Below are 18,726 nucleotides of genomic sequence, written 5' to 3' on the forward strand. Positions count from 1 at the left end.
GCATAATTTTGGCTGCTTTAAATTGAGCCTTTATATGCTGATATGATTGTTAATCCAATTAATCATTTAAAATCACAGTACCAGTGCCCCACATTCAATCACTTAAAAAGCAGACATTGTAATCTGTTTTCTAAACAATCAAAAGATCAATGCATGTTTTTTAAACATCATTTTAACGCTCAGGTATGTTTTTATGGAGTGTGCAACAGTTCTGATCTTACTTCTCACTTTTTTTTATCTCTACATCCTTCTATGATGTCTTAAGATACAATCATGCTGGAACAACAGGCCTTCAAAACAATAAGTACAAATGCTTCCCTCGTCGGGCGAGGAAACAGGTGCGACTGCCAAGAAGCAACAGATGAAGGCCACAGCACAGGAGTCCACAGAAGACAACAGAGGAGCTTTCACTTCTGGCCTTGATGCCATTCTGTTTCCACGAGTCCCATTTTCTCCCTCTCATGGCCGAAATGAAATGATGTCTTTGTTGGGGCGAGGCACAGTGAATCATCCCTGTCTGCCTGTGTCTTATCACTGCCCTCCACTGAAAGACCCATTATTGGCTAAATGAGGAACTAAACTTAGCCTGAATCCTTGCTTTGTTACTAAGCCTCCTCTGATGAACCAGTGATGAACTGGACTAACGTGACGCACTGACTGGCCTTTTGAGAAGCGGCACTGGCGAGTGTCATGAAGGCCCTCCAGATCACCTCTGTGCCACAGCTTTCTAGAATATATTAAAGTGTTTACAACTGTGAGAGCACCACCCCAGTGTCACAAGTGCTGGTAAACTACCCATGGCACAGTGGAACAACATAGTACATCTTTTGTTTGTAATGCGTTCTTATGGCGGTTGAACGTCTTGTATTTAGTAGATTTCGTGCGAAAATCCGAGACACTGCATACAAATGAGCACGAGTGGGTGGGCTGACTGGAAGTGAAGAAGAGCGGAACAGACTTTTCAAACAATTGCTGCTCCACTGATGAAATAAACTGGTTTACTGAGAGGAAGCACTGGCAAGTTTAAAGGGGGTCCTTCAGAACAACATTGTCAAAGCTCTAATGATGAAACTACCTTTGTAATGTGCTATGTGCTGGTGCACTACCCAAAATGGAGGAGAGAATTTTATGCGTGGCAAATTCTTTTGGTTTAGCAACAGACGGATTTGAAAGAGTTCATGTAAAATGTTCTGAGCACTGCTTGCCTACGAGTGTGGGAGAGATGGACACAACTGCTAGACCCATGTAGAAGAAGAAGAAGAAAAAAAAAGTAATTACCCTTATAATTCACAGCTGTGATAGAATAAGTGATGAGTTCCTGTCTCCCATTCTGCTGTTCAGTGCAGTCTTAGTAAAATGCACAGTGTAAAGGTGCCTCCCACCCTTCTCATTTCTGGGGGGGAATTTGGTTGTGTCACACACACACACACACACACACACACACACACACACACACACACACACACACACACACACACACACACACACACACACACACACACACACACACACTCACTCCTGCAGTGACGTCGGCGAGGATGTGCCTCACTGAAATCTCTAAGTGGGAAGACGCTGTGCGCGTGCGATTTATTTATTTTTCTTTCTTCTAGGACCGTCGGGTGACTGCGTGCACTGCGGAAAATGTTTGTGTGCACCTGCGTAATACTGGAGGCTCGAGAAGCGTCGGGTGTGATTATATTCATTACGTCTGGATTAAGGGCAGTGTGGGAGGGGATCAGCACGCCAGCGACTGTAATCCCCACACACGCGGCTAATTTAATCTTAACCTACGGCGCCTTCCAGTTTCGCACTGTGCCAAGCCAGAAAGGCTCGGGGACATGCGGGCGAGTCGGGACGGTTGGAGAGAGGAGTTTGGGCAGGCATGACATCCCCCTCCCCTACTGCACCCTGGGGGGAGGGGGGCGCGAGAGAGACCTTCGCGTGCGTCAGTTGTCGTCTTTTTGAAGCGCTGAATTAAATGCATTGTAATCAGATGCGCGTTAATTGTACTCTGGGCACGGCTCTTGTGGCAAAGCGATCGAAATGATCTTTATGCATCTCAAATCACCCACTATGTTTATACGTAAATCTGCCCCCGCCACGCACGCACGGGCTGACAGGTCTGCGGTGCTGAAAAAAACCGCTATGATTTTTAATGTTTTTGCAGTGCTGCAAAGCAGCAAGCTTATTACCAGCTCTCAATACACACATTTTCACATATTTCAAGCGTGTGCGACAGACTACCATAGGTTGTAGGTTTGTTCCATGCTGCGTTTGAAAGTGTATAATTTTCCATGTGGTAGGTAAATGAAGCCGAGCTGGGCGCGTGTTTTCCAGCAACAGTACTCTTTTTTTGTAATGCGTTTCTGCAGGGCTGCTGCCAGCCTTGCATGAGAACAGCTCGGCTTCGTTTCAAAACGCTCTTCAGATAAACAACAACAAACTGGAGCATTAAGTGGTACAAGATGAAAGGGCGTGTTTATGTGTATTAGCCAAGCTAAATGTGCGGTCTTCTCCGGACGTTAGGGGTATTAATGCGCACCTTTTGCGAACTTACAGAGAACTTCCGCTGCCATTGTGGAATTTCCTGAAAACCAATGTGAATATGGTGCATATAGCATGATGGATGTGAAATGTAACTTTTCAAATTTGATTATAACTTCTGATCTTTGATTACACTGGCTTTCGCAGTGTAACTTAATATAGATTATAGAATAAGTTAAACTGCATACCTCTAACCTGTCCTGCAGGGCAAGAATCTGAACAAAATAATCCAGTAATAAAACCTCTGAGTACCAGCGGTGGTTATTAAATGCACATGCATGCCTGCAACATCGACAGCTCTGTGGCCTGTGTAGCAGTCAGGAGACTTGGGGGGGGGGGGGGGGGGGCACGATGAGAAAGATGACAGGAGATCAGATATTAAACACTAAAAAGCCCTAACGAGGTAACCAAGCAGTTAACCAGTCAAATGTCTTTGGGCCAGAGGGGTTGGGTGTGGTTCAGAGAGCAGTGGAGGATGGGATGCCCATTAAGAAATGATTGAAAGCCCCATGTAAGAGCCTGGGTTAGGGAAGCAGAGACACAGAGGAGGCTAGTGAGCGAAGAGGAGACACGCTGAAGAGGAATGAGGGGATGAGGCCCAGTGGCTGGGGCAGAGAAAGATGAAGAGAAAATGCGTGCGTGAGACAGGAGAGGGGGAGGGCGTGTGCATCTGCCCGTCTGTCTGTTTAAAAGGAAGGAGAACGCCAGCGATGAAACCCGCAGAGATTAAACTGTCGCAGAAGATGGTGACAAACAACGCCTAAACATGCTGAGACTTGCACGCCCACCTGTCGCGAAGGTGCACACGCCCGCGCGCGCGTGCACGGCTCTCCTCTGAATGGAACACGGCCTCTCCCTCGTTTGCCTCCGGAAGACACTAATTAAAGCGTATCCTTTTAACATGAAAACAAAACAGTGCAAGACATTCAAATATTTACCCAGCGCAAGGGGATGGTCCCTCGCTCCAGGCCGGTAGGGTACAGGGAGCGCTGCGTTTGTTGTTATTTCTCCCTGTTTTGCTGGGCGCGTGGCTGGATCCTGCTCATGTGGTGTGGTCACAGTGGAAGCACCTGTCTGGTTTATTTATGTGGATTAGGCCTTCCTTCCTTCTCACCTTCTCTGGTGTGAAGAAAGTACCACGAAGCATAAATTCGTGTGATAAGAGGGCTATTATTGGTCCCTCTAATGTGTGCACAGTTTGTCTTTCAGACTAGGGGAAGCTGATCCCAGCAACATTGCCGGTTCATATCTATATGTGTGTGTGCGCGCGTCGTTATGCATGCAATATTATCGCCATGTTAGTGATTTGATCAATGATTTTGGAATGACGGCAGATGTAGAGGGTTGTTTCTAACCTCATTTAAAAGGGGGGGGTGGGTTGGGTCTAGGCAGCCCATTCCGATCTGTCCTGTCTGGGGTATCTATGAGCCTTACGTAATTACAGAGGTCACCCCGGCATCGTAATCGAGTTTGGGAGTGGTCACTTTGGTGTTCTGTCTCGATTCCTTTATACCATCAGTGTTTTATGCAAGCGTGTATGTCAGCGTGTTTTAGATCATCTTTAGCCGTAGCGAAAGGTCAGTGCAGTCTCCCTCAGGTTTCTCAGCGTCTGTTCTTACACTCTTCTCTCCATTCCCCTGGTGTGTGCTTCATCCTGGCACAGCCAAGGAATCGCGGCCAACTAGGGCTGTCGCGTCTCATCGGCATGTTGACGGGAGACAAAGAGCCGGGGCCAGAGCCGGTCGCCTTCCGCCTGTCCTGTTGCTCTGGATGTGTCGGCTGAGTTTATTTTGTTGCCGAGGAATATCTGCTTTCGTTTGTTCAGAGACTAGCTTGTGTACGACGGCCACCGCAGAGGCCGAACTGATGCGCTGGGTGCAGCCGGTGCCGCTGGCGGGAGATGCCTTTCATGAGTCCAAATCGGTCACTGCAGAAAAGGCAGGACCAGCTGAGACTAAAATGGAATTCCATAGCTTCTGTTAACCATGATTGGATTTGCTGCAGGGCAAAGTCACTCACAGCAGCGCAGATTTAGAGGCTAACGGGGTGGGCAGCAGCAGGACTTCAGGCGCCACAGTGCACAGTGACTGATTGGAAACCTGAAGCAATGAAGAATGGCTCATTATGGATTAACAGGGTTGACAGAGGTCATTGCTTATTAGGAGGTGATGCATACAAATATTCCTAAACATGTTTAGGAATTCATGGGTTGTTACTGACATCAATGGAAAGAGACGGTTTCTTGGGGATCTGTTAATGAAGAACAGAGTGTTGAATTCCAACTGCTTGTCCCCATAGCTGATGGATGGATGGGTGTGTGTGTGTGTGTGTGTGTGTGTGTACATGCATGCACAGTGAAACCATGTGATCAGAGTGATACAGGGAGGGGCTGTTCACAGGGTGGGTTGAAGAGAAAGATGCATTGGTGGCTGAGAGACGTTACCGAGAGACACAAAGGAGACAAGCACAAATCCACTGGCCCAGCCCTGAGATTTATGTGAAAAGCAGAAACGGAGTCGAAGTTGCGCCAAGGAGAATTTAACCGTAGATGACGAACTAGAAAAAATGAAAAAAAGGGAGAAAGGGAAGAGAAATGATTTGGGGGGATGGGGTGGAGCATAGCTGCATGCTGCTGGAGTCAGAGAGTTGTCATGGTGATTGGCGCAGGGGAAAAAAAAAAAAAAGGCAGGCCTTTATTGACACCTTGCACATGTCCAGGCCATTGAGATTCAGTGTAGCGCTATCTACATCACAGCCCAGCAGAGCAGCCCACTTCAGGCAAGGCACAGTGTGCACTCCCCCTGCAGCGAGCCCTCTATTGGTACCCGTGAGGGTTCACCATCGCCCATGGTTACAGGAGTGGGGACGCGCACCAGCCTCCGCCTGCCTGACCCTGTTCCTACTCTGCGTGACCACGAGGCCATTTGAATGGCAGTCAAATCGCTTTTCAACCGATTTCACTTGGCACTAGATTACCCATGCTATTTGATCCACTGATGGTTTGTGTGTGTGTGTGTTTGTGTTAGGAGATGGGGCTGACAGTCAGGTTTGATGTTCTCCAGTACAGATGACGAATGTCAGCGAAAGCAGTAAGTCAGGAGACGCTTACGGAGCCTCAGTGCGTGACAGACTGAGTGGTACAATTATCTAGCGTGAATGTTGCAAAAACAAGCACCTAAAACTGTAAATATAGTTTAAGGAATTAATTCTGATCTATCTTGTTACAGGCTGCTAAAAGATAAAAATAACGTTTGCTAGCTATTTGGTTTTCCTGTGCAACTATAGGTAATGCTAGATAGCTAGTGTATGCTAGCTATAACATTACCGAGTGGCAGCGCTCTCTACGAACAAGTAGGCCAAGCTAGTTTAATTTTCCAAATAAAAACTGTAATGAAATACACATATTTGAACCATCTTATCTATATACAACCAGAATATCCATTATTAACATCCACACTAATTTTACCAACACATTCCCCCTTGAAGTACGACCAAACGTTTAGGCTTTTGTATGCCTTCAGGCTTTGCTTAGTGTATTTCCCCGGCGTCGAAATTGGGTCTCGCTAGCTAGCTACAATATAAATGTCAGGAAAATGTCGACATCCATGCACCACTGGTTCTTGGGTAATTTGGCTGTATCTGTTGAGTCCAACTCCATGTAACTTAAGCAGATAATTGCTTCTTGTCCTGTTGTCAATGTTTCCCTTAGTAAATGCAGCCATGTTGCAGAATACTTTTGCCACTCAGTCCGACTAAGGAGGCATATTACGCCCAAAAAAGAGCCGTCAGTGCATTCCCACTATAGACAGCGGTCCGCCTTCATCTCCCAACATCACCAAGTAAAGAATACATGTGACACAGAGCCCTGTTTCTCTCTCCTCACATTGTTCCCAAGTGGTGCCAGATTTGATTACACGAAAAACACTTAGATGCAAGACGCTTTTGAAACTTTTCAGAGTTAAAGCGGTTATCTGACCCGCTTCTGATGATCGGACAGCGCCACGAAATTAACATCTGATAACATCGCGGACCACGTCTTCCTCCATTTTATACACCCTCTAGTGTAAGCAATTTCTTGTGTAATCATCGTATATGATTGTGAAGTTTATCCACTATAGAAGAACCATTATTACGGCCCGTCTGCTTTGTGCCGATTTGTGATTCGCTTCACAGTCTTTAAATTGCCTTCTCGTGTGATTTGTGATTCGCATCACAATCGTTTAATTTACCTTCTCCTGTCTCTTTAGACCCGGTCGCCGTGGTCGGCACGTGTGTGTGCTGGCCCTCCGAGTCCTCGTGCAAATTGTGCGGCGTAGTAAAGCAGGCTTGACCTTGTCCTGACAATACTCCCCATTTCCACATGGGAGGAGATCATTGTCTTGGGTTAGCTACATCCCAGACAAATCTTCCCCTCTAGTCTCACAGAGTCAGCGGAGAGAGGCCAGTGTTTAGACACTGCTTTTCTAACTGATGGAGCAACAAGGCTATCATGACTAATCCAAACTGGTGATGACTGATAGCTGTGGGGACTAGATGCTTGATGCACTAATTGTGCAAGTGTTTAGCTTGGTAGTTTTCCCCAGTGCTGTGCTTTCTTATGACAGCCATGCTAGCTGGCGCTAAAACATGTTGGTAATGTAAGAGCGTAATGGAGATCTTGTCTTAATGGGGGGTGGGTAGTGGTTAGGCTTCGTGTGCATGTGTGTGTGCTTGCTCCCAGAGGAGCTGCTGACCTGACCCAGTGTGTCACCCAATCCTAGGACAGCTGTCTTCTCCTCAGAACAGCACACTTATTATCCAGCCCAGGGGAGCACTCACGCCTCCATACATGCACACAGACACAAAGCTTCATCTTCACCCTGACAGCCATGAGGGCACATAGCATGTTAATCACGGCCTGCTTGTGTATAGTGTACTTCAGGCTTGATTAAAGCCTGCGTTAAGCTTCCTGTTTTGTTATGTGGCAGGTTTCAATGCTTTTAAAGCAGTTCTGTCATCCTGCCGCGTTTCCATAATTGTGGTAAAAATAGATTTGTCGTGGACTGTTGCTTTGACCGGAGTGTTACCCCCGTGTGATACCTGTTGTTCTCTCTTTGTTTCCTGCAACAATGTAGTGTACCATTCCCCGTGCGCATGAAGGCTTTGCAGAGTCCATGTTCCTGTGAGCTGGGCCTCATTCTGCTCACTGCTGTCCTTGCTGTTCTCCTTAACCAGCTCCTGCTCAGGGCTTGCCTTGCGCTTGCTGCCATTGCGCAGCGCTGTGGCTTTTCTTTCTGTTTTGTTCTCATGGCTCTCGAGAGTGACGGAGCCATGGCGATTCAGTCATACTGTGGAAACCTTTCTGTTTCCATCTGCTGTAAGGCGAAGGTCTCGGTTTGTCATCTCTGATAATGATCATGGTAAATAAAGATCAGACGTCACATTAAAAAAAAAAAAATGTAACACTTGCTCTTTAAAAATCGTTGGAGTGTCTTTTAAAGCACTGTTTTGAGTATATACACACAATATAGTTATTTATAATACTAAAGAATATAAATAACCTCTATATTGTTTGTATATACTCAAAACAGTGCTTTAAAAATGACGATAATCTTGTATTCATTTTCAAATCGAACATATTCTGCTTTGTCGCGGTGGCTTAAGTACAGTGTCAGAGACGCTCCAGTGATTTTTGGAGTAATCAGCTGTGTCTCAACACACTATAATGGCTCCGTTTAACAGTAGTAAATCGGCCTACAGATATTTGCTCGCAGTAAGTGAACTCAGTGTAATGGTGCATGGAAACAGAAATCTATGAGTTGATGTATTTCGGGTGAAAACCACTCTTTGGGGAAACAGATTTTACGTAATCAACTCTTCAAAAGAGGACGCCCGTCACTAACGCGAAGTCGGCCACTGTAGCCAGGTCTCTTCCTCTGAATGTCCTCATCTGTCTGATCCCACAAACTCCGTTCATTCTGCCAGCCTCTCTGAGACCACAAGTCCAGCGCCAGGGTGTGACAGACGCCAGACGTGGACCTCACCGACTGACTCATGTCCTCCTTTCTGTCTTAATACATAAACAAACATAAACAAACAAACAAACAAACTGGATGTGAGAGTGACACAATAGCTCTCAGTGTGTAGCATGTCAAATGGCGTGTGAAACGAAGCTCTGAGCGCCTGGGGAGGGTAGAAGGTCAGCAGTAATGGCTTTTCCGCTTAATTCCCTCACGTTACGATTGCTGTTATTAACCGGCTCTAGTATTTTCACTGGCCAGTATTTATGGCTCTCTTTTTGTATTTCTTTGCGCTTGGGATCTACCAGTCCCACGCCTTTGAGTTTCGGAAAAGCTACAAGTGCATTTCTTCTTATTAATTTTCCATTTAGTGTAAAATATGTTTCTTGTGCCTTCAGTGATTGCTTGCCATGTTAATATAAGGCTTCTGAGTAGTATGGAATGTCTAATTGCATGGTCAGCCACGTGTCTGGAGGCAGGTGTAATCCAAAGCACCCGAGGTGTGTGTTTCTTTAATAAATGCTCTTGTTCACACAGACCAGTCTGTCATTTTGGCTGAGAGAAAGATGCTGGTATCAGTGCACTAACGTTCGCTGTGGAAACACTGACACTGCTTCTGCCTGTATGGAATACACGAGGCCGTTTCGTGTTACCATCTCCTCTAATGTAGATCCAAGAGTTTGCTTTGCGCTGTCATCTGAAGTGGTAGCTGGTCCGTGTCATTTGATTTCGTTTCGATACAGCACACACGTCATCTAGGTTTACCCTAGATTTATTCATAAAACGCTATTGTGTTATGTCATGCTAAGAGAAAGAATATTTTACTTTCCGCCTGTATAATTTACCGCATTAACCACACCCAGAACCACGGCGAACGCTAGAATCATGTCACACTGCATATTACTGTCTGTTATTGGTACATTTCACCATAGGTTTGTGAGTGTTGTATAGAAACTGTCATCCTAACTCTTTTGCTGATATATTTGTTTGTGTGAGACCCTATTAAATTTGAACTCTTGTTATTCTACCCGAATCCCCTTTGATGTTGATCCATTGTTTTCCATTTTCCTCCCTTCTCCCTCTCTCCTATCGAGATCAACGTGAGGCATCCCTCCGTCTTAATGAGCGTACGCGCAGCCTTTAATTATTCACCACATCTCTTAGTCGCCCGTTCCTTTACTGTGGCTCGAGGTGGGGAACAATAAATAAATAAACCTCGTTGCTGCTTCCCGGCCGTCCCAGAACGGAGCTCCGGACTGCAGGCGACAGGGCTGAGGCGCAGGGATAGAGAGGGGGGGGGGACCGAGAGGGCGTCGTAGCTCTGCTGCTCAGGATCTTAGATTCGAGAAAATGTGATGGGTAATCATCCCTTTTAATTTGAAAAAACATGAAATATGTGCAGCATTTTGGTGGCGGGGCGCATGCGCATGTACATGTGTGTGCGTGCACATGTTCCTGTGCATGTTTGAACGTGGAGCGGCCAAGTGTCTGCCTGTTAGCGTTCGTGTGTGTGAATAACTGAATTTATATGTTGGAGGGGCAGCTGTAAAGACCATGTTGTCATGGAAACCTGGAAAGGGAGCGTGAGTGGTAGCCCCCACTAACAACCTTTATATTTCTACAGCTTTTTGTCATTCTGATATTAACCCTTCACAGAGAGAGAGAGAGAGAGAGAGAATAGGTGTAGAGGGTGTGGAATTGGAGAGAGGCTTTTAGAAGATAAAAGTGGCAAAAAAATAATAGTGCTCTCTCTCTCTGTCTCTCTCTCTCTCTCTCTCTGTCTCTCTATCTCTCTCTCGCTCTTTCTCTCTCTCTCTCTCTCTCTCTTTCTCTCTCTCTCTCTCTTTCTCTCTCTCTCTCTCCATCTCTCTGTATAGCTGTTCTCAGCACTGATAGGGAGTGTGCCATCTGAGTGCTGCGCTGAGCCATCTGAACAGGTCAGTTCTCAGGCAGCTGGATATGTGCGCTGCAGGCCTGTCTGCACACATCCCAGGCCTTTATGAAGGGAGCACAGGGATATCCACCATATGATGTTCAGTCAATAAAGCAGCAAAAAATACATTTTCTGGTGTCAGCTGCATGTCAGACTGTGTGCACTTCATCACTTTCAAGAGCAGGACAGGAGAGGGAGAAGTGAAAAGCGTGTACGGCGTCCGGGCGTTGAGAGTGGAGAAGATGCATTGGTAGAAAAAAGAAGAAGAAGGGAACCAGCTACTCAGCCCCGACTATATCGTGCTGTCCTGGAGTTCTGGAGTAACGCATGCAAACACACTGAAAAGGCAGCAGTACAGCGAGGCTTCTATCGGCTTTTTATCAGGCGCGATAATTGCCACTTTCTCTCTAAATGGTGCTGCTCAGTGAGATCAACGGAGCGGTTATGGACCTCGTGTAATCCAGTAAACCCTATTGTGAGGCTAAAGCTTTCTGGAGTGGATTAGGGGAAAGTGTTACTTCACATACATCTGGTGCTACCCTTCTATGATGGTTACAGCCTTAACCCTTGGGCTTATCGTAGTGCCACAGGCTCGTTCCCTGGAGAAGCTGACTTCCAGGAAGACCCTAGACGGAGACAATTGCATCCCCTGTACAGAGTGGGCCAGTCTGGCACCAAACCAGATATGATGAATGCAGGAATATGAATTATGAATTTAGGTGAATTCAGGGCAAACAGGAAGGGAAAGGCTATAAATAATTTACACTGTAGGGGGTCTCTGTGAATTAACCCCCCCTACACACACGCACACACACACACTGCTGTCCTCTGCCATAACTCCTCCTCTTTCCATTACTTTCAGTCACTTTCCTTTGCTCGTCTTCCAGTGAGTGCTGCCATCTAAATGTCAGTTTCTTTTCTTCACGCCTCTCTTACAGAAGCTCTCTCTCTGTCTCTCTGTCTCTCTCTCTCTCACACACACACACACACACACTCCCCTTATTGGGTCTCTTGGATTTTCAGGCAGATAGACCCTTAGGGGGGTCTCGTGGGGTGGAGGGCTCCCATGTATTCATTATTTTTTCTCCCCCTCTCCTCCTTTCTGACACACATCTTCACAGTGGGAGGTGGTAAATATTTAAAGAGAAGGCATGACAGGACACAGCCTGCATATGTGCATGGCGCTCCACGAGGCTTGTGAAAGCCCCTTCACTCGGGGTTAAACTTGGGAGTCTGAGGACGTGTGTCCTTCGCTGGGTCATTGCACGCTGGGTCATTGCACGCTTGAGTGTTTGGAGGAGCAGCGGAGGAGAAATGGGGCAATTATGTAAAAGTGGTTGGGATATGATGGAGCTGGTTGGTGGGAAGAAGGTGGAGTTCGGACCCTCCTGCTGCCTTCTCTTTGCATTTCAACTCGTGATCCAGATGAGGGGTCATTAACATGCATCTCCATGTCCCACAAGGCCCTTGGAGACTGCAGTTTGCTAGATGCACTTAAAAGCAAGTGGATGCTACATACCGAAAACATTGTTCTGATCTTGAGAGATTTCGACACAGGCTGAATTGTCAGCGTTACAAATTAGGCCCTTTGCAATCTTTTATGTTTATGGCTACACTCTTCATATTTTAATTGATAACTGCAACTTGGTCATTGTTCCCATTCTTTGCTGAACAAAAATAATGAATTCCTCTTTGTTTGTTTGCTCTGTCTATGACTCAACCTCTTTGTGTGAAGGCAAACAGATTCCCATGCTGAGCTCTATTCCTCCATGTTAGACGTGAGGCTACAGGTTAGAATAGTTCATGGCGGCCCGTGGCCATCACGGCTGCACCATACCACCGTCTGTCCTCTGACCCAAGGCCAGTGAAGCAGGTAATGGACTTTAGATGCTATCGGAAACAGCTGAACCGCAGGTCGGTGAGCGCTAAAGCCCAGCTCATTGTGTCAGTCTCCTCCATCAGTACAGAAGATGGGACAGCCCATCGATCGCCCCACCCATCTCTTATCTGCACGCTCGGCTTAAGATGGCAAGCACCTAAAGCCAAGACACTTGCTGCACAGTAACGTGCACACGTCGGTCTGTGTGTGAGTGTGTGTGTGTGCATGCAGGTGTGCGTTTCCATGCTTTCTCTCCCTGTTCTCATTACCATCATTATTCTGTTCTTATTCACCACCTTCAGTCAGCGAGTGTGCCACACTTGGTCTGGTCACCTCGTTACCGACTGCTGTTTGATCAAGCGTTGCTGGACGGCATTTTGATTGCCGGGCGTTTCTGGTGGGTGTGCACGTGGAACTCGGCTAAACCAGCCTACACTCGGGCGTCTTCTCGGTCCCGCCGAACTTTACCGGCGATCAGCGGTCCTCTCACACGTTCCGGTATCCCGCTGCTCGCTAAGCAAATGACACAGTGCGCCTCGATTCATCCACTTTCACCAGCAGAGGCTCACCCTGCTGGTGATTGGCTGCTGACACCCTGTGAGGAAGCCTCTGATCTGTCAGCAACAGCCAGCATCTCAGACTGAGAGAGAAGAGGAGAGAGGAGGTGCGTGAGAGGTGATGCACTGGCTCGGAGGTTTAGTTGGGGAGGGGATTACTGGCTATGCTGTCACCTTCCACCCCCACCCCCTAGCTCTCTCTGTCTGTCTCTCTCGCCCTACTATTTTTCAAAGAGCTATTCAAGCAGAAGACTGATATCAGGTGATGTGTTTAATGACCCATCTAATCCATGTTCCATACCAACATTATTTCTATCATCTCTTAACCATGACCTTCTTTAAGTATTAGTACATGGCCTGGTGTTTTTCACACTTGCTAATTCAAACACTGCCCGTGAAAAACACTACCAGTGAAATCTGACACGAACAGGTTTCAAAGAAATGGGAGCGTTGCTAGAAGCGGCCGAAATGCTTATCTCCTTCCCATCATCCTCGCTTGTGTGTGTGTGTCTCTTCTTTACTCCTCCCCTCAACCTTCTAGCTCTCTCCAAGGTCGGCCGGCTCCGTTGCCGGGCGTGCAGCACTGCCAGGCTACAGCTGAGCCCCTGAGCCGCCTTCTGCTGCTTCTCAACCGGCATCAGCGGAGCCTTAAAAACACCCCCCACCTGCTTATTTTAGTCTCTCCTTCTCTCTCTCACTCATCTTTGTGCATTTCACGGTTTTCCTGCGCCGGTCCTCGGGGGCTCTCCTTTTGCGTGTGCGCGTGTGCGCCCACGAGACCTGCTCTGGCAAGGAGCAGACGCGGAGTACGATAGCGTTGACGCTAGCGCCTGCTGGGAGCTCCTGAACTGTTCCTGGAGCATGGCCCTCACCCCTGCAGCATGACTGATACCATCTCTAATAGGTGCTTATCGTCCGGCGTGCTCGTACTGACCCACTTCAAACGCTCCTGCCCCAGGCTCTTGGCCCCTCCCCCTCCCTGTTCTCCTCTTATCTGCTATCTGCTTAATGGCAGTATACTGGCTTTGATACGTGTGATCAGTCTGCCCATGTTTGTTTGATCAGGTTATGTCATTTTTGGATTTGCTTCTGTCAGCACGACACACTTGGTTGCGTATGTGTTCATCTCACCCGATGTTTAACAGGAACGTGACTTTCAGTCTGTCCTGTTTTGACTTTTGCTAAGGTGGACTGTTGCTGTGCACTGGGCTCTCTCTCCTCACTCTCTGTCTGCCCCCAGCTCCCTGCTGGACTGGCTGGTGGTCAAGTCATTTTTCTCTTCCTTTGACATGTGTGGCACGCATCCCTCCACCTCTCTCTTTTTCTTCACCTCACTCTCTCTTTTGCTCTTTTTTTATCCCCCCAGTAAGACGACAGCGGGAGGGCGTGGATCTGTGAGAGAGAGAGAGAGAGAGAGAGACTCAACGAGGAAGAGACGAGCTGAGGGGAAGCACAGCCAGCACTGGAGGAGCAGAAGGATCAGAGGAAGAGACTGAGTGAGTGTGAGAGAGGAGGAAGAGAGCCGCCCGTCCCCGTGTGGGCCCGCCGGAGTCATCCTCACAGTGTGCTCGAGTCCGTGAGCAGGTGCAGCTTTGATGGAACAGTGAGCAATGCCTTCTACGTCACGACAGCAGGTTGTCAGCAGGGGGCGCCACGCGCTTCCCCCACTCCCTCTCCTCCGGGTTCTCCTCTTCCTGGTGCTCACTCCAATGCCAGGCCAGGCTGTCATCCACATTCCAGACAACTGTGAGTATGAGATTTAAGCACTGCAAGTGCAGAGACGGTGCAGTGTGTGTCTGTGTGTGTGTGCGCGTGCGCGTGCGTGTGCATGTGTGTCTGACTGCTGTAAACTTGACGGTAAAGGTATGCTTGGATTTGTGGAGTGTCCCGATGTAGGTGTGTTTAATTTGATGGTTTGCCGAACTGATTGTAGCATTGATCTTGTTTGCTGGTGCAGATGTGTACCTGATTCTCAGCTCTCAGTAACACAGTGCTGCTCTGCAGTTTCAGTTTGCAGTAATTTGTCACAGGCTCAGAATAGCCCTTTCTCTCTCTCTCTCTGTCTCTCTCTGTCTCTCTCTCTCTCTCTCCCTCTCTCTCTCTCTCTCTCTCTCTCTCTCTCTCTCTCTCTCTCTCTCTCTCTCTCTCTCTCTCACACACACACTCACACACGCACAGAGGCTCAAGCAGACTGAGGTGGTGAGTTGTGAGAGGGCGGGGCTAGTATAAAGGTGACAGTATCAAGACATATGTTGATTTTCATTTGCAGTCCCTTTGACCATGAACAGTGAATATAGACGTGGCCGATCAATAACACACCTGCAATAGATTTTTTAATTTTTTTTTGTCTGGTGCACAGGGTCAGTCCAATAGATAGATAATATTCCCTTCTTCCAGTGCAGAACATATTTTTTACTGTGTCCAACACCACTGGATAAAGTGTCAGGACTGGAGGATACAGAGGAGGGCCCAGCACGAGCCATTATTCTGGTCTTGCTTAGCAAGCTCGTTTCTATCAGGCAGGGCTACTGGGCCTTGGCCAGCCAAATGCAAACCAGGTGTCTGAGTTGGCACAATGTCACATCTTTATTCTGATCTTTGGAAGGCCTCACATGTTCATCAGCACAAAGAGCGCCTTTGTTAAAGAAAACGCCTGCTGAGCAATGAGAACTACACAGCCCCAGAACTCTGCCAGACCTAAGAAGTTAAGCCAACATGTGCAGATGTATGTGTGTTTATTTTTTTAAATAATAAAAAAAACCCGATTATTTTAATAATAGAACATATGTAAAAAATAATACAACATTTTAAATAATAAAAATAAAAAAAGAAAATACATTTTTAGGAGGTTATTGGTAATATTTTGTTTCTAAAAGCAAAAACAGTTTTGACAGGAATTGGTTGCATTTTAATTGTAAGCAACTTACAATTATGTCTGAATACAACTTGAACAATTGAGGTTTAAGGGTCTTGCTCAGGGGCCCAACAGGGGAAACTTGGTGAGGGCTTGACTTGGCAACCTTCTGATTGCTAGTCAAGAACCTTTACCACGAAGCTATCACTGCCCCACATGAACATGAACATGTAATCACCAGCAATACTGAGAATCAGTAATGTATAAAACACAGCACTGATGCATCTGGTGTGTGGGTGTGTTTAGATAATGTAATCTATCAATGTGTATCTAGTGTGTATAAACACTCACTTCTTCGTCCCTACTGACATGCTGGACAGACCGTACAAAAGAACGTAAGTGCCAATGATCTTCTCTCGTGTGTGTGTGTGTGTGTGTGTTTGTTGGTGCATATTTGTGTGTTTGTTTGCCACAAGTCTTTATCTCTGTTTGGGTTTAGGTCTTGTGTCACATGACAACATCACCAAATACTGCAAATATTCTGTTTGGAAGTACGGTAAATGTTACTATAGTTACCCTTTTCATCACCATGTATAACATAGAGGTTCAGGTCACTATAAGGACAGCCTGCAGCAGATGAACTATGGCTGCTGATGTGAGAGTTCTGTCTTCGAGCCCTCACCGCTCTCGCGCTCTGTCCTCGAGCCCTCACCGCTCTCGCACTCTGTCCTCGAGCCCTCACCGCTCTCGCGCTCTGTCTTCGAGCCCTCACCGCTCTCGCGCTCTGTCTTCGAGCCCTCACCGCTCTCGCGCTCTGTCTTCGAGCCCTCACCGCTCTCGCGCTCTGTCCTCAAGCCCTCACCGCTCTCGCGCTCTGTCCTCGAGCCCTCACCGCTCTCGCGCTCTGTCTTCGAGCCCTCACCGCTCTCGCGCTCTGTCTTCGAGCCCTCACCGCTCTCGCGCTCTGTCCTGTTCTCTGTTCCCCACCTCTCCTTGGCCCTTTTTGCACATTCACCCAGATTTCACAATCTCTTTCTGTCATGTTCTGTTTAAATGCGCAAGCTCTCTCACACACACACACACACACACACACACACACACACACACACACACACACACACACACACACACACACACACACACTTCAAATTTTGCAGTCAAACAGCAACAACAACAAAAAAGAACACTTTCTGGGGCCCATGGCAGGACAGTGGTGTGTCACGAGTATCCAACCGTGACCTAGTACAGAAAAGACTTGGTGGAAGAGTTGGCTGCATTTGCCCACTTTGTATAATATGAATTTTACCTGCCATATATGTGGACTTGTTTATTGCCCTGGTGACTTAAAAACATCTCAAAAACAGCTCCCACAGTCCCCTCCCAAAAGGTCTCTCTCACTCTCTCTCTCTCTCTCTCTCTATCCCTCTCTCTCTCTCTCTCTCTCTCTCTCTCTATATATATATATATATCCCTTCCCCTCTCTCTCTCTAGCCCTCTCTCTCTCTCTCTCTCTCTCTCTCCCTCCCTCTCTCTCTCTCTAAACCTCTCCGCTGGGTCCATTCTTTGGGTTCTTTCCTCCGTCCCTGTCCACGTCTTTCGCAGCCGCCTTCCCTGTGAGGCACTCGTGCGTGAAATGTCATCCGCGTGGCGAGCGTGTCGTTTTCTGAACACGTGGCTCCTCCACTGGGGCAGCCCATGCTCCGCTCCTCGCCTGCTCACCCAGGATGGGGGCATTATTCAAGCGATGTTCTGTTTCATGGAAACACGAGAACTGTGTGTGTGTGTGTGTCTGTCCCAGGGGCTTTCCCTTTTGTGCCCGAGGGTCTCAGTGGGAGTCCCATGGATCAGTTGAGTGGCCTTTTTTCAAATGCAGACAGTCCTTATGGGTGGACACGGAGTGTGTCTACCCCTGCCCTTGGAGTACCACACACACACACACACACATGCAGCCCATCGCTGCCAGCACATATTGGGTGGGAATGGGTTGGATAAACGTATTGTCTGTTTCTCTTGCTCTCTTTCTCTGTTTCTGTCACGTGATGTCCTTTTCTCTCTCCCCCTCTCAATTTCACTTTTTTTTTTCTGTTGCTGTCTCTTACTTCCTCCCCGTCTCTGCAGTCAAGAAGCCCCCAGTGATCACTGCCCAACCAGTGTCCATCACTGCCTTCTCCTCGGATGACATCATTATGACCTGTGAGGCGACTGGCAATCCCCCTCCCACGTCAGTATCCATAGAAACAAATTTCAAATTTAGTCCCAGATGGACTCATAGTCCGTAAACCAGGGTCCTTCACACCTCTGCCTGAGTGTTGGTGTGTTTGACCAAACACGGTCGCAGAAAAGATTCGGCAGGAAGATATTTAGCGAGTCTTAGTCTCTCACTCGTCTCTCCTGCCATCTTCCCAATTCCCCCCCCCCAGATTCCGATGGATGAAAGATGGAGTGCAGTTTGACCCGTCCGCAGTGTCGATGTCCCCTGACTCCGGGAGCTTTGTAGCCAAGGACGGCCCCATCCACCAGCTCCACGGCAACTACAGCTGCTACGCCTCCAACGTCCTGGGCACGGCCGTGTCCAGCGAGGTCCGCATCGTCACCGAGGGTGCGTCCGTCTCGCTGTCCGTCTGAGGAGTGAAAACGCCGGCTTAGGTTGGCTTCAACAGCAAACGTAAAGCTGTGCTCCGCTTCTGCGTTTGCGCGTAGCGACGTTTGCTTACATCAAACACGGGCCAGCAACAATTGTTCTGCGCCGCCAGCCATCTACCTGTTCCGCTCATGTGCCTCTATGACCTCACTCCCAGTTTCCGTGACAACAGTTGCCCCAGAAACCAGGTCGAGCTGATACGCCGTATGTCTTTCTGCAGGGGCGAGGCCACCTGGGACTAATGTGTGTGAAGCAGGAGCAGTCAGCATGCATGTGACTAACAATAGCCCACAGCCTAAACCCTCCAGGGGCAGCAGGC

The 18,726-nt window shown here is 47.8% G+C and overlaps 1 protein-coding gene across 2 annotated transcripts in view; it reads left to right on the forward strand.

The window, feature by feature from the left end:
* Positions 1–18,726, forward strand: part of l1cama (L1 cell adhesion molecule, paralog a) — a 35,279-nt gene that overhangs the window by 2,881 nt on the left and 13,672 nt on the right. For both annotated transcript variants that reach the window (XM_035522291.1, XM_035522292.1), the window contains exons 2-5: positions 14,279–14,658; positions 16,147–16,161; positions 17,885–17,987; positions 18,187–18,365. In XM_035522291.1, the coding sequence (XP_035378184.1) occupies positions 14,523–14,658; positions 16,147–16,161; positions 17,885–17,987; positions 18,187–18,365 (433 nt within the window). In that variant the 5' untranslated portion in view covers positions 14,279–14,522. The remainder of the gene's footprint in view (positions 1–14,278; positions 14,659–16,146; positions 16,162–17,884; positions 17,988–18,186; positions 18,366–18,726) is intronic.

This window comes from Electrophorus electricus, chromosome 24 (assembly GCF_013358815.1).
Source record: "Electrophorus electricus isolate fEleEle1 chromosome 24, fEleEle1.pri, whole genome shotgun sequence".
Lineage (NCBI taxonomy): Eukaryota > Metazoa > Chordata > Actinopteri > Gymnotiformes > Gymnotidae > Electrophorus > Electrophorus electricus.